This window comes from Triturus cristatus, chromosome 10, assembly GCF_964204655.1.
Source record: "Triturus cristatus chromosome 10, aTriCri1.1, whole genome shotgun sequence".
NCBI classification, from domain to species: Eukaryota; Metazoa; Chordata; class Amphibia; order Caudata; family Salamandridae; genus Triturus; species Triturus cristatus.
Window position 1 is genome coordinate 951998216 of NC_140593.1, and position 17761 is coordinate 952015976.

At 45.4% G+C, this 17761-nt stretch overlaps 1 protein-coding gene across 2 annotated transcripts in view; it reads left to right on the forward strand.

Annotated features, from left to right (window-relative positions):
* Nucleotides 1-619: 619 nt before the first annotated feature.
* The window catches only part of LOC146796297 (meiosis-specific coiled-coil domain-containing protein MEIOC-like), a 235756-nt gene continuing 218614 nt past the window's right edge, over nt 620-17761 (forward strand). The window contains exons 1-2 of one of the 2 annotated variants that reach the window (XM_085628809.1): nt 620-694; nt 14895-15061. In XM_085628809.1, coding sequence (XP_085484935.1) covers nt 641-694; nt 14895-15061 — 221 coding nt within the window. In that variant the 5' untranslated portion in view covers nt 620-640. Of the gene's footprint in view, nt 695-9606; nt 9678-14894; nt 15062-17761 lie in introns of those variants that run through there. The other variant, XM_085628810.1, reaches the window with a different exon arrangement.

The following is a 17761-nucleotide window of genomic DNA, read 5'->3' on the forward strand; positions in this document are numbered from 1 at the left end:
AGTTAAATGGAGTGTGACGTTAAATACCTTTCTACGTGCCAGTGTAACCGCTGTTTGTTGAACACTGTGTACAGACAAACAAGCTCCAACTGCTTCCCTATAAACTGCCCTGAGTAACAGCCAGTGCCAATATGAAAAAATAAATCAACGGCAAGGGTGGAAACAACTCCTAACGAAGCGCACTGAAATGTCAACCTTCTTATTGGCTAGGATACGGTGTGGCGGGAAACAGCGGGAGGCAGCAAAAATACAGTTAAGGGAGGGGCGACGGAAAGAGGTGCCTGAAAGACTAGATCCGAAAAATATATTCCGAAGGCAAATGTGAGGACATTCTGGGATAGATAATTTTATGAAATCTCTACTGGCCTTAGATTATGAATCAACAAGTACAGTTACAGCTGTCGGTGGCAAAGACAATTCAATAAACAAGGCATACGGCACGGATTATATTGGCTCCTAGCTCGCGCAGCTTGAATCAATAAAAACCTTTATGTTGGAAAGTACCATGACAACAGCGTAGACACCAAAGAAAGCGAAGAAGGACTTGTGAACATATTTCAGTCAGAGTGGTTCAGCCACGCCCACTGACTGCATTCTGGCCCAGAAAGTACTCAGTTGATACAGTAAGCAGCAAGTGAAGATGGTAGCTGACAGTGCTGGCCCTGCTCCGAGTCCTCAATATCCAGGAGCTCAGGTGAGTCCCCTGTTATACTAACCTCTTATAATAGAGCTTGCGCGGCCACGGGATAGTCCTTAGTGACTAAAATGACCCGTCCCCAATTTTACACTCTTTTTATGTGAGAAAAAAAGTTTTCAGTGTAATCTATTAAATTACGTTTTAATGAAAACATCCAGGTGTACTAGCATGTTTCTGATGCACGGCCCTAAATTAACACGTTAAACGCTTGGCACTGACTTATTTTAGTTACCAAGACCCAGTGTGTTTATTGCGCTGGTTGTTAAAGGGAGCGTGCCAGTCAACTTAAGATATGTGTTGTATGGCACGATGGCGAATGAATTAAGAATCAATGCCCACATTTTTCCAATTGAGATTTCGTACATGGTCAAAAGTGTACGGAATAGGGTGCTAGCTATCCACGAAAACGCTCTGGCCTTTGCCAGCTGTATGACGCGTTAGATATATTTAATTGCAATTTGCAATCAACAGCAATGTAATATCGTGCTTAATATTGATATTCAGCTCATTTTCAATTCCTCTCAAATTTGGAATGATAAAACACTTAGCATATATAGAAAAGCAAATGGAACAGCTTTGGATGTGAATGTTACTATTGAAAATGGCCTATGTAAAGCACCATACTACGTTTCAGGGTCTGGTTCACGCTACTTAAGAACACAAGTAAATAAATAACACTGTTCGGTTGAATGGAAAAGTTTTGTGGGAACCACAGTGAAAATCTTATACAGACAGATTCTAATTCCCAAAACGATATAGTTATGAGTAGAAAACAAGAAATTAAAACAATTACTAATTCCTAAATCTCAGAATGTAGTCTCTATATTTATGAGAGATGTTTTTAAAGTTATAGCAACCTCCTTTTATTTATTTTTTTACATGCACAATGGCTAAATTATTGACTCGGAGGTTGAATATCTAGGTTCTAATGCTGCCTTCAATACTTTTTAAGTAAATTATCTCATTCTATTTGTATCACTCTTATACATTTAATGTGTGAGATAGTGTGCTTTCTGCTCCTGACCAAATAACATGGCGTAACCAGATTTTGGCTTGGTAATCTTGTTTCAAGTAGATTCCAAGTACCATATGGTTTGGTGTGCTGAACATAACATTTGAGATTTTCCTTCTATAGTAAGGATTTTCTATGTAAAGTGCTGTGCTGCTCTTTGGGTCTAGGTATGTTTTAGGTCACAATATAAATTAAAATAATACATAAATAACAGCCTTGCTGTTAAAATATAGAGCCGTATATTAGGATATCTGGTACGTGTGGTACAGTATTTTTATCTCATCCAGTCTTGTTACGCATTGTAAAAACAAGTACTGAAATGCCAAGCACAAGCTGGGATTAAATGACCCTCTGACAAAGGACCATTTGATATACTAAACACTGTCTGACCAATGAACAATCTTTCATAGAACTAAAACATGGAAACCCTTTCTTGGTGGCAAAATCAGACTTACCTGCAATACAAGAGACTTCTTAATATGGATTTGCTTAGATGTTCATTCATTTGAGGGCACTACCCAGAGGCAACACTAATGAATGTAACATAGGGTATTTGTGGTAAGTACAATGGCAAATCAGTTTCCCATTTGAGCTACATTACTCCCTCCAGTATATGTAGTTTCCAGTATCTTCATAATGGGAAGGTCAACCTCCCTAGAATCTCCCGGTGTATATTGTGAGAAAGGGGTTTATTAGTTGTGGTGGAGGAAGGTCCACCACAAGTAATAAAGGCACTAGCCCGTTAGCTCTAGTTATAGGTTTCAGTAATTCTTTTTATTTGTTTTTGTTTTAAAAATGAAAAACACTGTACATATTCAAATGAGCAAACACTAGCTCCAAAATGAGATTTCCATTCAACCCTTTTCTCAACCAAACCTCTTTAGATTCATGGTTCTCCATTGCTACTGCTGTTCTTGCGTAGTCATCAGCTTGTCCTGATTTGAGGAGATCTTATAAGGAGGCCTCACTACCCGATCACTCATGAAGCATCGCTGAACCCGAGATAGGCTTTCCATTTCTGCCAATTCTTATCAAATTTCCTTGGACATCCCGCCCCTCATATACTATCCTTTATGCCTCCATACCCATTTGCCATATGGCTTTTGTGAGGGTTTGCTTCAGTCCCACATTTTGGCTACATCTTTTTGTGACACTAAAACCTAACATACAGAATAACAGTTGCGCTCTGGGGATATCACAAACACAACAAGATGCTAGACGTAGTGCTGACATTTTTCAACCACTCGCCGCCAATCAAGAGATCTGGGTTTAATCCATTGTTCTATTGCTCACTATGCCACCCCAGTTTGGACCCAGACATATGCAAATCAGTCTTGACCCTGCTCCCCATGGGAACAATCCAGCCCAAACTGCTAGGCCAGGGTCTCACTTGACCGTAAACAAGTATCCTGGGACTGGTTTGGGGATATCACCTCTCATCAGCCAGGCTAGCTTGAATCCAGTAGCAAAGCGAGCAAGGGACCCATGTTTTGGTATTACCATTGGCACTTAGGACAGACATAGCAAACACAAATAGATGATGGACGGAGTGCGGAAATCTTTCAACCACTCATTCCCAGTCAAGAGATCTGGGTTTAATCCATCCTTCTTTTTCTCACTATGGCTCCCCAGTTTGGACCCAGCCATATGCAAATCAGTCTTGACCCTTCTCCCCATTGGAACAGTCAAGCCCAAACCGCTAGGCAAGGTCCTCCCTGGACCAGAAACAAGCATCCTGGGACCGGTTTTGGTGTATTACCCCTCATCAGCCAGGCTAGCTTGAATTCAGTAGCAAAGCGAGCAAGGGACCCACGTCTGGGCATACCCATCCTACTACGATCGAAAAGTGCTGTGGCAACAAATGATGGACGGAATGCTGAATGAATCAAATCTTCACCCCCAGTCAAGAGATCTGTGTTAAATCCATCCTTCTTTTGCTCACTACCCCACTCCAGTTTGGACCCAGCCATATGCAAAACAGTCTTGACCCTGCTCCTCATGGGAACAGTCCAGCCTGAACTGCCAAGTTGGGTCCTCTCTGGACCAAAAACAAGCATCCTGGGACCGATTTCAGGGTAACACCCCTCATCAGCTCTGCTATATTGAATCCAATGGCACAATGAGCAGGGGACCCATGTCCGGGCATACCCATTGTGAGAAGTTGGCCTGATATGTAGTGCTCACTATTCTAGTGATCACTGTGTATCATTCCAAACGACCCTTATTGATGATTGGTTGTAAGTCAACCTTATAGACCAGCTATCCTAGTAGCGTGGACAAGAGCAGTCTTCAGGCTAAACTCTAGAGGGCGTGTTAAGCCAGCTGTTTACCATCACATATACCCCTTGAACGCCAAGTGAAAGGACACCAAACAAATTGTTATGAAAATAAAGGATATTTATTTATAACAAGACTACCCTGGCTCTTTATGAGTCAGGGAGCTAAGCACAATACAAAACTCTTAGGAAAATACTTCTGGTTGCACAATTTACACAAATGCCCGAAGGGCACGAAACCATTTACACTGCAAGTGGAATGGGAGAGGTTAGAAAGTTTAAAGTTACTGATTCCGGAGGAATCCGATCAGTGGGACTAAACGAAAAAGGAACTGGACACTTGTAGAGTGAACCTACGATGGAGCACCGAGATGCTCGAGTTACCTAGCCCAGAGGCTGCGGCTGCGTGGGGTTCAGCAAGATGTCGGGAGTCCTCGTTGTAGTCTCAGGAGCCTGAAAGAAGAAGTTGCTGGCAGGCGACCAGTGTCGATGTTCAGCGAGATCCAAGCCTGGATCGGTGATGAAGGAAACCTGAAAGCAGAGGGGACTCAGTTCTCAACCGCTAGCCAGCGATTGTGTGGGTACCAGGAAGGTACCGGATGAAGTCACCTCGACCAGGTGAGTGGATGACGTCGGACTCGGCTGTTCCTCGGACCAGGAGGCGCGGCGGCGACCAGGATGGAGGGCGAGCTGTCCCACGAAGGTGTCTGCTGTCGATGATGCTGGGCCCAGGAGTGGGGCAGCAGATCTTGGCAGTGGCAAACCCACGCGGTGGAGTCAAGATGGCGTCGGGAGTGGACCAGGAGGGTCCGAGGTACTCCTCTGTTGAAGGGGAGCAAGAGCCAGTCTGGAGCAACCAGACCAGTGATGAAAGACTGTCGTGGTGCGTCGTGAAGAGGGCCACAAGCCGGTCGGCGAGTGGTCGGACAACGCGGTGAGCAGCAAGGAGCAGAAGGGCCCCCACGCAGATCTCGTGGATGCTGGGGAGGCAGACTTCGGTGCTGGAGCCGCTCAGGGTTAGGGCTTCTCAAACCCTAGGTGCACTCACTCGAGGGTCCCTCGGTGGGCGTGCTAGATAAGCGTCGTGCAGTTTCTGAAGATGGCCGGTCCCGCAGGTCTCGTCACACCTACGAATCTCAGCTGGGCTGACGATGTAGGTAGAGGTCAGAGATGGCAGGGAACCCGGGTCTCGTCGAGCTGGGCAGTCTTGATCCGTGGGAGAGACGTACAGCAAACCGCAAGCGCTTAGGTGGTGCCTGCTGGTGCAGGGTGGCTACTCCTTAGCCACAAGGGAGAGTCTTCAGAAATAGTCAAGAGTTCCTTTCGTGGAAAGTAGTTCAAGATTCAGAATTATCCAATTTGGGAAGGGGACTCGCTCCTACCTTTATTCTAGGAAAAGGGGCTGGTCCGTAACTAGGTCCTACCTATGGGTGGGGCCAGGAGGGGGGTGGTTACACCCCTATCCTTTGTCCGGCTTCGCCCCAGCTCAGGGGCAGGGTTGCCCCCGAAACTGGTTTGAGCCGGGCTATGCACAGTGAGCACCGGGGTGCCACTTGCAATCACCTTCCTTTCAGCCCTGCCTACCTGGGATACACAAACCCTGTCTGGGATGGTGCTAACACCGCCCTCGACAGGAAACCCTTTGTCCAAGCTCCCCTCGCTGGAAGGTCTCCCAGCAGCAGGAGGTCAGACTTGTGTCTGGTGGCAGCATCCATTTTGTGATGCTGAGGCTTGAGTCAACTTTAACCGGGGTTCAAGGTTACTTCCATGTCGTGCCCCTCTAAAAGGGGGGAATGCTAACCCCGTCGCCAGAATTGGCGAGGGGTTCGTATTCCAATTCGTATGACACCTTACTCGACATGTGTGGGTGATGCGATGCCGGAGTTAGCAAGTAACCGCGAGGATTATAATGCATTTTAAGGTATTTGGCACGCGTCACCATGGAACGGCTATTAGGACTTGGTTCCGCAAGCCGTCGACGGGCTCAGCTCGCGCCAGAGCACCATCCCACATGATTCCCCGCACTCTGCCTTCAGGATTGATAAGGCCTGCCATAGGAGTGACTGATAGGAATCCACGTGTCCATTTTAGGGTTAGGTATAGGAATACTACACCTACAGCAACGGGTGATTACACCACCTTGCCCCAGCTGTCGTGCAGCCAGTTGTGTCAGATTTGGGCGGCCATCCAGGGGTGGCATAATACATGCTGCAGCCCCTGGTAGGCCCTGGGTACACCGATGCCCTGGATACCTGTGGTATGCTGATACAGGGACTGATAAGGCGGCCCAGTTCCAATTAGTGGATGCACCTAATGTACATGTGTGTTAATTTCGAGAGAGAACAGCTAGGCTGTGGGTCTGATTGGCAGGCCCACAGCCAGGGAAAGTCGTAAACCAATGAAGCAAAAAGCAAAAAATCTGGGTGATCATAGGATTGCAGACCCTACTCTCCTACACCTATCCCACTTAGGGCGAAAAGTGCTGCGGCAACAAATGATGGACGGAATGCTGAATGAATCGAACATTCACCCCCAGTCAAGAGATCTATGTTAAATCCATCCTTCATTTGCTCACTACACCACCCCAGTTTGGACCCAGCCATAGGCAAATCAGTCTTGACCCTGCTCCCCATGGGAACAGTCCAGCCCAAGCTGCTAGGCCAGATCCTCCCGGGACCAGAAACAAGCATCCTGGGACCGGTTTTGGGGTAACACCCCTCATAAGCCAGGCTAGCTTGAATCCAGTGGCCCAGCGAGCCAGGGACCCACGTCTGGGCATCGGTGAAGGAATGCTGAATGAATCATACATTACCCCCTGTCAAGAGATCTGGGTTAAATCCATCCTTCTTCTGCTCACTAAGTCACCCCAGTTTGGACCCAGCCATATGCAAAACAGTCTTTACCTTGTCCTCATGGGAACAGTCCAGCCGGAACTGCCAAGCTGGTCCTCCCTGGACCAGAAACAATCATCCTGGGACCAGTTTCGGGGTAACACCCCTAATCAGCTGCGCTAGCTTGAATTGTTGCCGTAGTGCAGTGGTTCCCAAACTTTTGACTCCTGAGGACCCCCACTGACTCACCACTGGAAGCCGGGGACCCCCAGCAATTTGTATGATTTAAATTTCAAACATTAAAAGAGTAATTCGAAAAAAATAAACACACATGTGCACACAAAACATATACTCTAATTACTAAGGATTTTAGTATTTTATATTGAAAGAGTTTGCAAAAAATTGGAAAATGTAATGGGAAGGTTGGTGCTGCATCTCTGTGATTAACTTTTACATTGTTAGTTTTATTTCACAGTACAAGGCTCCTGCCAGGGCCAGAGTGGAAACCCAAAGCAGCCCAGGCAAGTGGTTTCGGACCAATCCCCATACAGTGCACGCTAAGTGCAGTGAGTGGCCTCTCCCCCCAAGAAAAGTTAGGAATCAATGGTGCATTCTACAACCCATTTATCATTATATATTGAATTGTATTAGCTTTTAAAGATTAGTAAATGATGACCTTAATATGCACCAGGATACAACAGTCTTTGTTGGGGTTCTTCAATGATTCCCTTATTGTCACCCTTCAACAGTGCCTCTCATCTCTCCATAGCACATCTGTCACATTTATTTCATTTGTTTTATAGCATCTCTCATACCATTGTAGGATGTCAGAGCATTTTACATCGCACATATATACAGACAATGAATCATATGTGTAAATCAGTGTAGAGAAAATGTTACATAAGGCAAAGGGGACTACAAGGTGTAGGATTCATGTCATTCATACTGGTAGGCATTTTTAAAGAGCGCTTGTCTGGAAAAGCACAAACTCAGGATTCGAAATATAACACAGTGCTTATGCATTGACTTTAACAATAAAAATGTATTTCCACCCAAATAAACCCGTTTAGCAGCATCAGGATAATGAAAGACTGTGAAATACATAAGTTACTAATTTGTACCATGCAGTGTGTAAGCAGCTCTTTGATGACAGTTTATAGGTCACTGTGCTAGATTATGATTGTCTCTTATGAGCTGCAGAGAAACAAAAGAATCTCTGTGATAAAAGCAGTAACCAACTGACTTATGCACATAAAAACACTGTTTTTAAAGTGCATGATATGCGTTCTTTGCAACAGGCATATTAACCCTCTGTGCTACATTAGATAAGTGAAACCTGCCACTGGACAAAACTTTAATCTCTCTCCAGCAGGTACATTAATCACTGGTGTTATCTTGACACTTTTATTGTTGCTCGAAAACTGCTAATTGTATAAGGAACTTGGCAGTGCTTTTAAAACTGCTGTCTGGGGACCCCCTGGGCATGTGTCACGGACCCCTGGGGGTCCAGGGACCCCAGTTTGGGAAACAGACAGAAGCATGTTTTTTTTTCTAATTGTATGGATGCATGAGTGCAAAGAAGAGTGGCAGAGTACATGTATGATGACTTTTCTAGTTTCTAAACCCATCAATTACACAAAAGGCACTTATATTCATAAGCCAGACCGGTAGGCTGGTTTTGGTGTAGATAATGGCTGAGATGCTAAGGCAGTGCTCAAAAGTACACTCCAAAGTAACAACATGTGACCTCAAGACTATAAATCATACCCACCCGCTTCTCATCCAGTATGTGTGGAAAGTCTTCTCGCCAGGCATTATGATGGCTCCTATGCTCATTAGTCTGCGGTTGATGTGGTTCGGGATGCTTTGGCAATGCTCTGCTTTCTAAAATGTATTAGAAGTACCCCCCACCACTAGAGCCAGTCTTTGCTGATATAGCGCCTTGGGCGGAGAGACATTTGGAGCCCTTGCTGATGCTAGTGATTAAAACGAGCCAACATGGGACCCTTTATTGATCACTGGTTAGTTTATGGCTGAGCAGTGACTGACCCCTAAACACAAACATCTCTAGACCTCGACCAGAGCTAACATAAATCACCCATAGCTCCCCTGCAATACGCGGTTGAGGGTGTTGGTGTGCGTCAGCAGGGGTGAGAAGGAGAAGATTAAATGAATGTGTCCTTCTGTAACGAAACCGATGCTCGTGTAAAGCGCTCTGATACCCGATTCGGGTCTAGTTCGCGCTATATAAAACTCTTTAAAAAAAAATAGGTAGGGCAAGGAACGGGGCTAATTTGGTGTTAAAAACATCGCCCACGGTATGATTAAAACCACTTTAAAGTTGCAAATCTAACAAAAACCAGCACACAGGGACACGGGAAGGGCCGGAGCAAGATGAGAGGAGCGCTGCTGTTTGCATAATCTTAATGCACACAGCTCCTTGTGCCCCTCAGAATATTGGCGCCCTGAGCCGGCGCCGTACTCGCCGATGCCGGAAGCCGGTCCCGAGGGCCCAGCACCCTTATGACGATCTCTAGCTCAGGGACATGTGCCTATATGGCAAGAATTGTTGTTCTCTTATCAAACGAAGAGCCTTGGTGGTATAATGGACTAACCAAGATAACCCAGTTGACGACCCATTTTGCTGCGTCGCCTACAGTACCCCGTCGATACCAAATATCCTCCCATTAGATGGTACCGAGGTTTACTGGATTGTAATCTGCTTGATATAATGGTACTGCCCAGACTTCCTCTTTAACTCCGCCCCTACCCTTCTCAGACTACACTTCCCAGCTCTTCAGATTCAACAGTGACGTCATCTGACATGGCTACCGCGGGGCGCAGGGTTGGAGCCCTACCATGTAAGTCTTGGTTGAAGGGATGCGGGGAGCGGGTGTTAGGACAGTAGGTGCTCGCTGTCAAGCCTGGCGATGGGTGGGCTGTCGTAAACTGGCTTGGGAGCGACCGAAGCCAGAGCAGCTGATAGCATGGCAACAGTCTGTGTTTCCGGCTCGGTCGGTCGGGCGGGCCCGGGCTCCATGGTAGCCGCGGAGCCATAGCTGCAGCAGTCACTACCCGAGCTCCATGGCTGCTGTGGAGCAGATTAAGGCCAGTTTAATGACAGCAGCCCCCCTAACAGGTTTTAAAACTCACTTGAAAACGCACATGCTCTGTCCGTTGCCATCGATTCATTGCATTAAGATGTTATTGCCTTTCTTAGTACCATGGCCGGGGACGGCGTCTGCGAAGTGGTCTCTGGCTTTGCCTTCTAGTGTGGACGCGCGTTCATTAAACGACTTTTGGCTGCTTCTAGGTGTGTGGATTTCGGCTGCTTTCTGCTGCGTTGTTTAATTAAAAATACCAGTCTGCACGTTGTTTTCCTGTTTTACAATCTGTACCTTAGCCACATACGAGCCTGCTACCTTTTTGCAAGAGGTGAATTATCAAAGCATCGCTCAAATCCCCTCTAAGTCAAAAGGATTTCCAGATAGCGATAAATGCTTACGCCCCTCGCTCAAATGTACACAGTACTAAGACGCTTCTAGTACCTTGAAACCTACTACTGCCTCTTTCTGGATTTCCATAACGGATATTAAAACTCCTTCTTTTTCACAAACATTTCGATCAATAATTCTCCTAACCAAGCTCCCCTCCAGGCATAAGCCCCCTCATCCTAGGTCATGATCCTGATTGTTACTACGATGGTCTCAATTTTGTAATTATGTATTTGTGTAACCCTAATCACCCCTCCCTTTCTTAATGTATAATCTTGAGTTAATATTGTATTGTAATTGCATTTCTATAGCGATTACTACCCCTGATGAGGCGTCAAAGCGCTTTTTCGGCGAGTAGCACGCTACTCCGGGACCCATAAAGCATTTAGTGTTGAATTAGTATAGTGAAATACGAAAGTAATTAAAGTGGTGGATAGGTTAGTCAGTTATTTGGATTCGGAAGGATAGACTTGTTAATCTGTAAATCACACCATGAATATCTGCTGTACATATAAGTAGTGTAACCACTACCATGTTATTCTTTGTAATATACTTTGCTCTACTGTAAAGCCCTCTGACACCTCTGGGGAAAGTTTGTGCTATATAAAAATACATAAATAAATACAACCTCCCTCGAAGATGTAACCAGTGAGCCAATAGGGTGGAAACTTCACGGGTTCAGATTCCACTGGGTACTGCACCTGGACACTGGTGTATTGTCCTATCTGTGTCCAGGTGCAGAGTCCGGGCGCCAGGACACCACCTGGATTCACAAATCACTGTTGTGTGTTAATTTGTTTTGCTTTCTTGCTATATGGTTGAAGTTACTTCATTTTTACCCTCAAAGTAAAGACTGCATGCACATAGGCTTTCCTAAATATGAAATGAAATAATTAGTCTTTTATCAAATACTTTGCTGTGTGCCTTTTAATTTGACCAATTAAAACGTCATCCTCTGACTTTCCTCCGGATTCCTTTTCAAAACTCTCTTCCTTTTAAAGTACAACTTAACTCTGACAATACAGTGTGTATAGCAAATAGTCCCTTCTTTATTCCATCCTGTTGTATGTAGTTCCAGAATGCTGCTTTGTTATGAAATTACATTTCTAGGGCATCTGAGGGACAACATACATAAAGCTGCCAAAATATTATCAAACACTTTTAACAGCCTGAACTATTGCCTTTGCCAGTGCTTGTTTTTCATTTAAAACAATTCATATTAACACCTGCAGGAAAAACAAATTCGCAGTCCTCAGTATAGAGAGTAGAACATTTGTGTTATCCGATAAGAGAGCAGCTCAGAATGCAACTGTAGAGACTGAGGCAAACCTAGACTGTTTCAACAGGGAAGAGGGAAGGTTACCACACATTTAAATACTAGACCAAGAACTATCATGAAAGAAGTAATGATAAAGCAAGAATTGGCACAGCCTATAGACATGCTTTTAGTATGCTAACGTTTGTAGCATTAGAAAATTAAAGAAAGCCACAACCTCTCTGTCGGGTCGTGCTGCCTATATCCATAGGCAACACGACCCAACAGAGAGGGTAATTATAGTTGTGAAGTAGTCCCATTTGGAGTTTTATGCAAGCACTTTTGTAGTGGCATACGATTACTCTTTCTCGTACTTCTGCTGCAGCTTTCTGCCAGTGCTTTCCCTTTGTGACCTGTCTCCATCCCTCCAGCCAGTCGTGTGCTTCCTCCGGAGTTGCAAACCTCCATACCTTGCCCTCAGCAATCACTCTTAGAGTTGTGGGAAACAGCATGGAATATTTCACGTCCTGTGCTCGGAGGAGTTTTTTAATTTCAAGAAAGGGCCTTTGCTACTGCTGCACTTTCTGAGTGAAGTCTGGGTCAATGAAGATGTGAGAGTTTTCGTATTTCAGGGCTGGTGTACTTCTTGCCACCTGCAGGATTAAGTCTCTATCCATAAAATTGAACAGTCCCGCTATTGTGGGCAGTGGCAGGGCTCCTGGTCTCTGTCTCTTTCCCAGGATTCTGTGCGTGCGTTCCAATGAAAAGAATTTAGAGAGGCCTGTCGGCTGGAGAGAGTTTGTTATGAGATCTTCTGTTCACAAAAAGATCCGCTGCCTGTCCTTCCGCCCCTTCCTGCACACCAATAATGTGTATATTGTTTCAGCGGGAGCGCCCTTCCTGATCCTCAAGCTTAGCTTCATGCTTCCTCGTAGTCTGTCAGCTCCTTGATTTGTTCTTGCTTGGTGTTTGTGTCCTTAGCTAGTTCAGCAGTTGTTTCTTCTACCACTCGCGCTCTCATATTGCCCAGGTCCGCTATCAAGCGAGGCACCTCCGAGGTTACCGCATCTATCTTCCCTTCTAGTTCTGTACTGATGCCCTGGATGGCTGCCATAATGTCCTGCAATGTGGGCTCCAGGGTTGCCGTTGGTGATTCTGCTATGCGCCTCTCTCCTCCCCAAGGGCCAGGCACTGGCTCTTTGGGCACTGTATTCTTATCTAGCTTCGTCTGCTGGGAGTTGCGAGGATCTTGCGTCCAGTCATTTCCCGGTACCTTACAGATCAGAGGGCCCAGCCGTCCGTTGGGGCCCTTCTATTGGTGCGATCCTTGGACCCGAAACCTCGGACTCGAAACCTCGGACCCGAAACCTCGGACCCGAAGTTGGTGGTGGCGGCACCGCAATCTACCGGGCCTGTATGCCTCCACTGTCCCATGGATCACCCAGATGGGTCCTCCGCCCCACCGAGTAGGCCTCATCCTCACTGTATCAGCAGGGCCCCCTATTCCAGGCACCAATTGGGCACTTAACCATACCAATTTCCTGCTGCCAATCCCCCGCTGGTGAGGCAGCTCACCGGCCGCTTTCCCGTAAGTACCGCGCCGTCTAACTCGGCCACTTTTCTCCGTAGGTCCAAGACGGCCGCTCTGTACTAGTCATTAACTGTGCAGCCCCACTTCACTGTGCACTTCTGCTAGGAAGTAGCCACCTACTGTGTATGCCCTGGGACGCTGCGTGCTTCTCTACGATTCCCTCACTCGCTCTCGATTGGCGGTCAGTGGGGTGTCTACCGGTCGGGGCACCCCCCTCCGTATGCAACTGGTGCTGCGTGCCCCGGGGACTCGGCCCCCAATTTTTGACACCCCCGCTGGCCGCACCAAATCGGCTCACCTCGTCATATTTGACGGGCGTAGCATAGCTCCCGCCGTTACCAGGCGCGTTGGCTGGTTTTCTCCCAATCAGCTCCTTATTTCCGTCTCAGTGGCTCCGCGTCCGCACACGCCAGCCCGGGGACACCGCTTGTCGGAAGGCCTGCAATCAGTTCTGCCTCAGAGAGTTGCCGTGCATTCAGTTTCTCAGTTCGCCACTGCACCCGGGCGTTGCGTGAATTCTCACGACTTCGCCCGCACCACTTTTTCAGATAAGTGTGTGTACGGATATTCTGGGAGAAAGTCTGGGTGGTTCACGGAGCCACTTGATCAAGTGGCCATTTCTTCTCCGCGTTCGCATTCAATTACTCTTATACAGTTATTAGCATTAGATGAGAAATGAAAGCTCTATTGGAGTGAAAAAAAAGCTGATCTAAGAAAGGCCATGTAAGGGGCAGCCTCAAAACCACCTCTCGGTAATGTTAACATTAGGTCGTTATACCACCGTGCTATCAAATTCCAGACCTAGAAAGAAATAACATACCCTCAGAAACAAGAGGGTAAATTTAGTAGCAGTTCAGAAGCACCAACAAGTTACCAGGCAAAGGTAGAGTGCATAGTCATTTAGAATGTTGGAAGTTAAAATCGGATATTGTAGGATAATGTGAAGTAGGTAGGGCCACAGTGCTATCCTCGACAGACTGTGTGACAGAATCCTTCTAAAGCACTTATCAATATGTTATATTTTCTGGTGTGCCAACAAGGCCGACTTGTTGCAAATGTAACAGGAAGCAACCTTGTTTGATACCAGATGTTTTCATAATTTGCCCCCCCCCCTTCCCCAGCATTACCGTATTCCTCAGTATTGTGCCAATATACATTTATTTGTTTTTTTATTATTAAAAAGACCAAACGAACCAGTAATTGTAAGTAGTGATCATTGTGGCTGATAATAATTCCCCCCCAAAAATAACTGCTTTCAGGTGCTTTTGATTCTGCCCAACTAAATGTGTGTTTGCTCGGGCGATCTTCTGCTCTCGTAGAAAGCTACAGTAATGTTCATCAGCTCTTGACTTGCCCTGTCCTCATGATGAAAATACTAAGGGATGGAACCAGATGTTTGTACAACATAGTATGCACTCCGTCTCCTCAAGAGGAGAGGCTAGCCTTTTTCATGCATGGCAGTCATTACTGCAGTGAAAAACTGCCAGTGCGAAAGCCTCCAATACTTTGCCGTTTGTTCACCCAAATACAATGAAACAAACTGTGCAAACAATTTTAAAGTATTGATAATTTTATATTTTTTCTCAGCGCTCTTGAGGACCCTTTTTCTTTTGACAGATACGATATATCAGAGTACATGAAATGCACACGTCATATAGGTTTTCGTCTTTGCATATTATGGTGTTTTCAACTGACTATATTTTAAAATTACTTAGGTGCAGATTTCTTTTTGCTTTAGGTAAACCATAAAGAACAAACGATGGACGCACAGTTGTTTTCCCCATTGCTAGGTGGCATTTCAAGTTCTTCACCATCCCTAGAAACATCCCGCTTATACAGTAACTGGTCGTCATGTGCTGATGATGTTGCCTTACCAGCTGCAATACAGGAGTGCACAAAGAAAAGGTACATTTGGTTACATTACGAATATTTGTATAATGCACTTGTACACTTAGCAGGATCTCGTAGCACTTCTAGAACGTAAGCACTTTTCTACGAGGTGTTGGCGTTTCCCCTTTGACTGTAGTTGGCTATTGTGGATTAAATGTATTTGTCAGTGAAGTGATGAGATTGTTGGATATGTTTTTTAATACAAGAATTATCTAAATTGAGGTGTGTGAGCCCTTAGACTTGGATGTTTAATTTTTAAAATAAAGTTGAGGAGTTGCCCATTGTCTTGCCAGAAATGATAGTGCTATTAAAAGTCCTACTTACTGAATGCAATATCTTTACAGCTGAATTTTGCATGTGGATATGTTATGCTTTAGCTTGCATATTCTAAAGGAGCTCTTTCAAATGAAAGTAAGAAAGAACAGAGTTTATGCAGGGAATTAAAGCCTTATATTACAAACCTGTAGCTAATATCTGTTTTGCCGGGGACATGACCGGCCCTGTGGTCGCCCAGGGAACTTGACGGATGTCCTTGCTCCCCACATCTGTTGCACTGTATATTGATCCGTTTATATGAAAAGTAGAGCAAAATACTGCAATTCCACCAATAACAGTGCATATGCGGATGATATAGCATTAGTGACCTCCAAACCCGAAATTGCACTCAAAATAATCTAGGAGGAAGCCTTACTTTTTGGGAAGAGTTCCGGCTACTCTTTGAATAAAGATAAGACTCAATTTGTTAAGAATAAGATCTTGATGGCAGACAAACAAGTGGTAAAAAATGCTGTATATCTTTGTGTCTGCATATCATCCGAAGTGGAGGAAATTGTAAAGGAAAATTTCAGCCTCTAGTAGGAAAGACTAAAAAATAGCTTTTTAGATTGAATAATTTGCATCTTGCAATGATTGGAAGATGCAATGTGATAAGATGATTTTCTTCCCTAAGACCTTATATATTTTTTTACATCTATTCCCCTGGAATTCTTGAATGACTGGTTTAAAAGCATTTGATTTTATCTTTACAAGGTTTTTATGGGCTTATGTCAAACATAGAAGGGCGTTGAAATATCTCTCACTTCGAAGAGAAAGAGGAGGCTGGGCTCTACCAAATCTTAAATTGTATTATGCGGCCACCACGCTGCAATATAGTCGTATCTTGCTAGGGAGCCATCAACGAACAAACCCACAAAACCCATCCCTTCTACATTTGAGTTGTTAATTGGCAGGGAGGAATGGGGTGCCTTTGGAGACAATTGGAGCTGAGCTACTATTAAAAAGTACGTTTTAAGTATCTCCTGGAAGTCTATAAGTTATGGTCGTCACTTCGGAAATTGATGGGTTTAGGAAGACTGAACCGCTATACTCAGATTCAGGATAACCTAACTTGACAGAAATCTTTAAGGACGGCTATATACAAAACTAGGTTCAAGCAGGTATGGATAAATTAGGTACTTGTTTTTCTCCTTCTGGTTTTGTAACTTTTGATGACCTGAAGTTAGTTTGGTGTTAACAATAGGGAGATTTTTAAGAATCTGGAAATGAGAGATTTCCTACAGCGCAAGGGGGTGGTCCCAATGGATTTTTAATAGCACAGAATAATATCGGTATCAGGACAATATATAATTTATCAAATAATGAAAGACTATCTTGACAAATTTTCTCTTAAGTGGCAAGAGAAGACGGCGATTTCAGAAGTCAAGTTCGCTAAAGCTCTTATCTCAAACTGTTTCAATGTTGGCTAACTTACAAGTGCAGTTTTTTTTTTTATTTTTTTTTTATTAGAAACCGTTGGTACACAATAAAATACAGACAAGGGCCTACAACCACCAGGGCCGGCCGCTATAAAGCCCGAGGGCCCGCAGTACAACGCCACACGTTCAAATGAACCAGAGGCAAAGCTCCCGGCAGTTCGTGAGCACATGTAACAGGCCGTGGCCATAGGCCAGGGGCAATCGGAAAAAACAGTTTCATTTTCTATTAAATATAAAACACACTCAAGGCAATGAGAGTCCGAAATAGCAGCGTGCTCTTCCCAGGACGGGGAACAACGTACAGTGTCCAAAGCAGTTCTTGTCTGGAAGCGGTAGAGGGGGGCAACGGGAAAACAAAGCATGGAACACACCTCACACCATCCCGCAGAATGTGTGGCTAGGGGGACAAAGCAATATCGACCTCTAATGGCAGAGGCGGGGTGCAGATACGTCCACAATATAAATTCCATGGACCCCATACTTTAGTCCATTTCCCTGGCTTGCCTCTCGCCACATACACCGTCTTTTCCCTAAACATACACCAGTCCATATTCTCCTTCCATACCTCGATCGTGGGCGGCCTCGGGGAGCCCCACAGCTGTGCAATGTTACGCTTAGCCACCATGTACCCCAAGGTCACCCACTGCGTCTGTGCCGCATTACAATCATTCGGTTCCCAGACATTCAACAAACACCTCCTAGCCTCTGGCAACAGAGCAACGTGCGTGACCTCCTCCATTACGGTGTGGATACCGTTCCAAAATTGCACAACCTCCGAACATTCCCATAAGATATGAAGAAAGGTACCCGGCAGGCCACATCCACGCTTACACAGTCCATCCATCGTGTAACCCATACGCAGCAAACCGGGCCCCGTAACATACACTCTATGAAGGATCTTCAGCTGTACGAATCGTAAGCGGGCCGGGATCGCCACCTCTTTCGGGGAGGCCACCGCCGA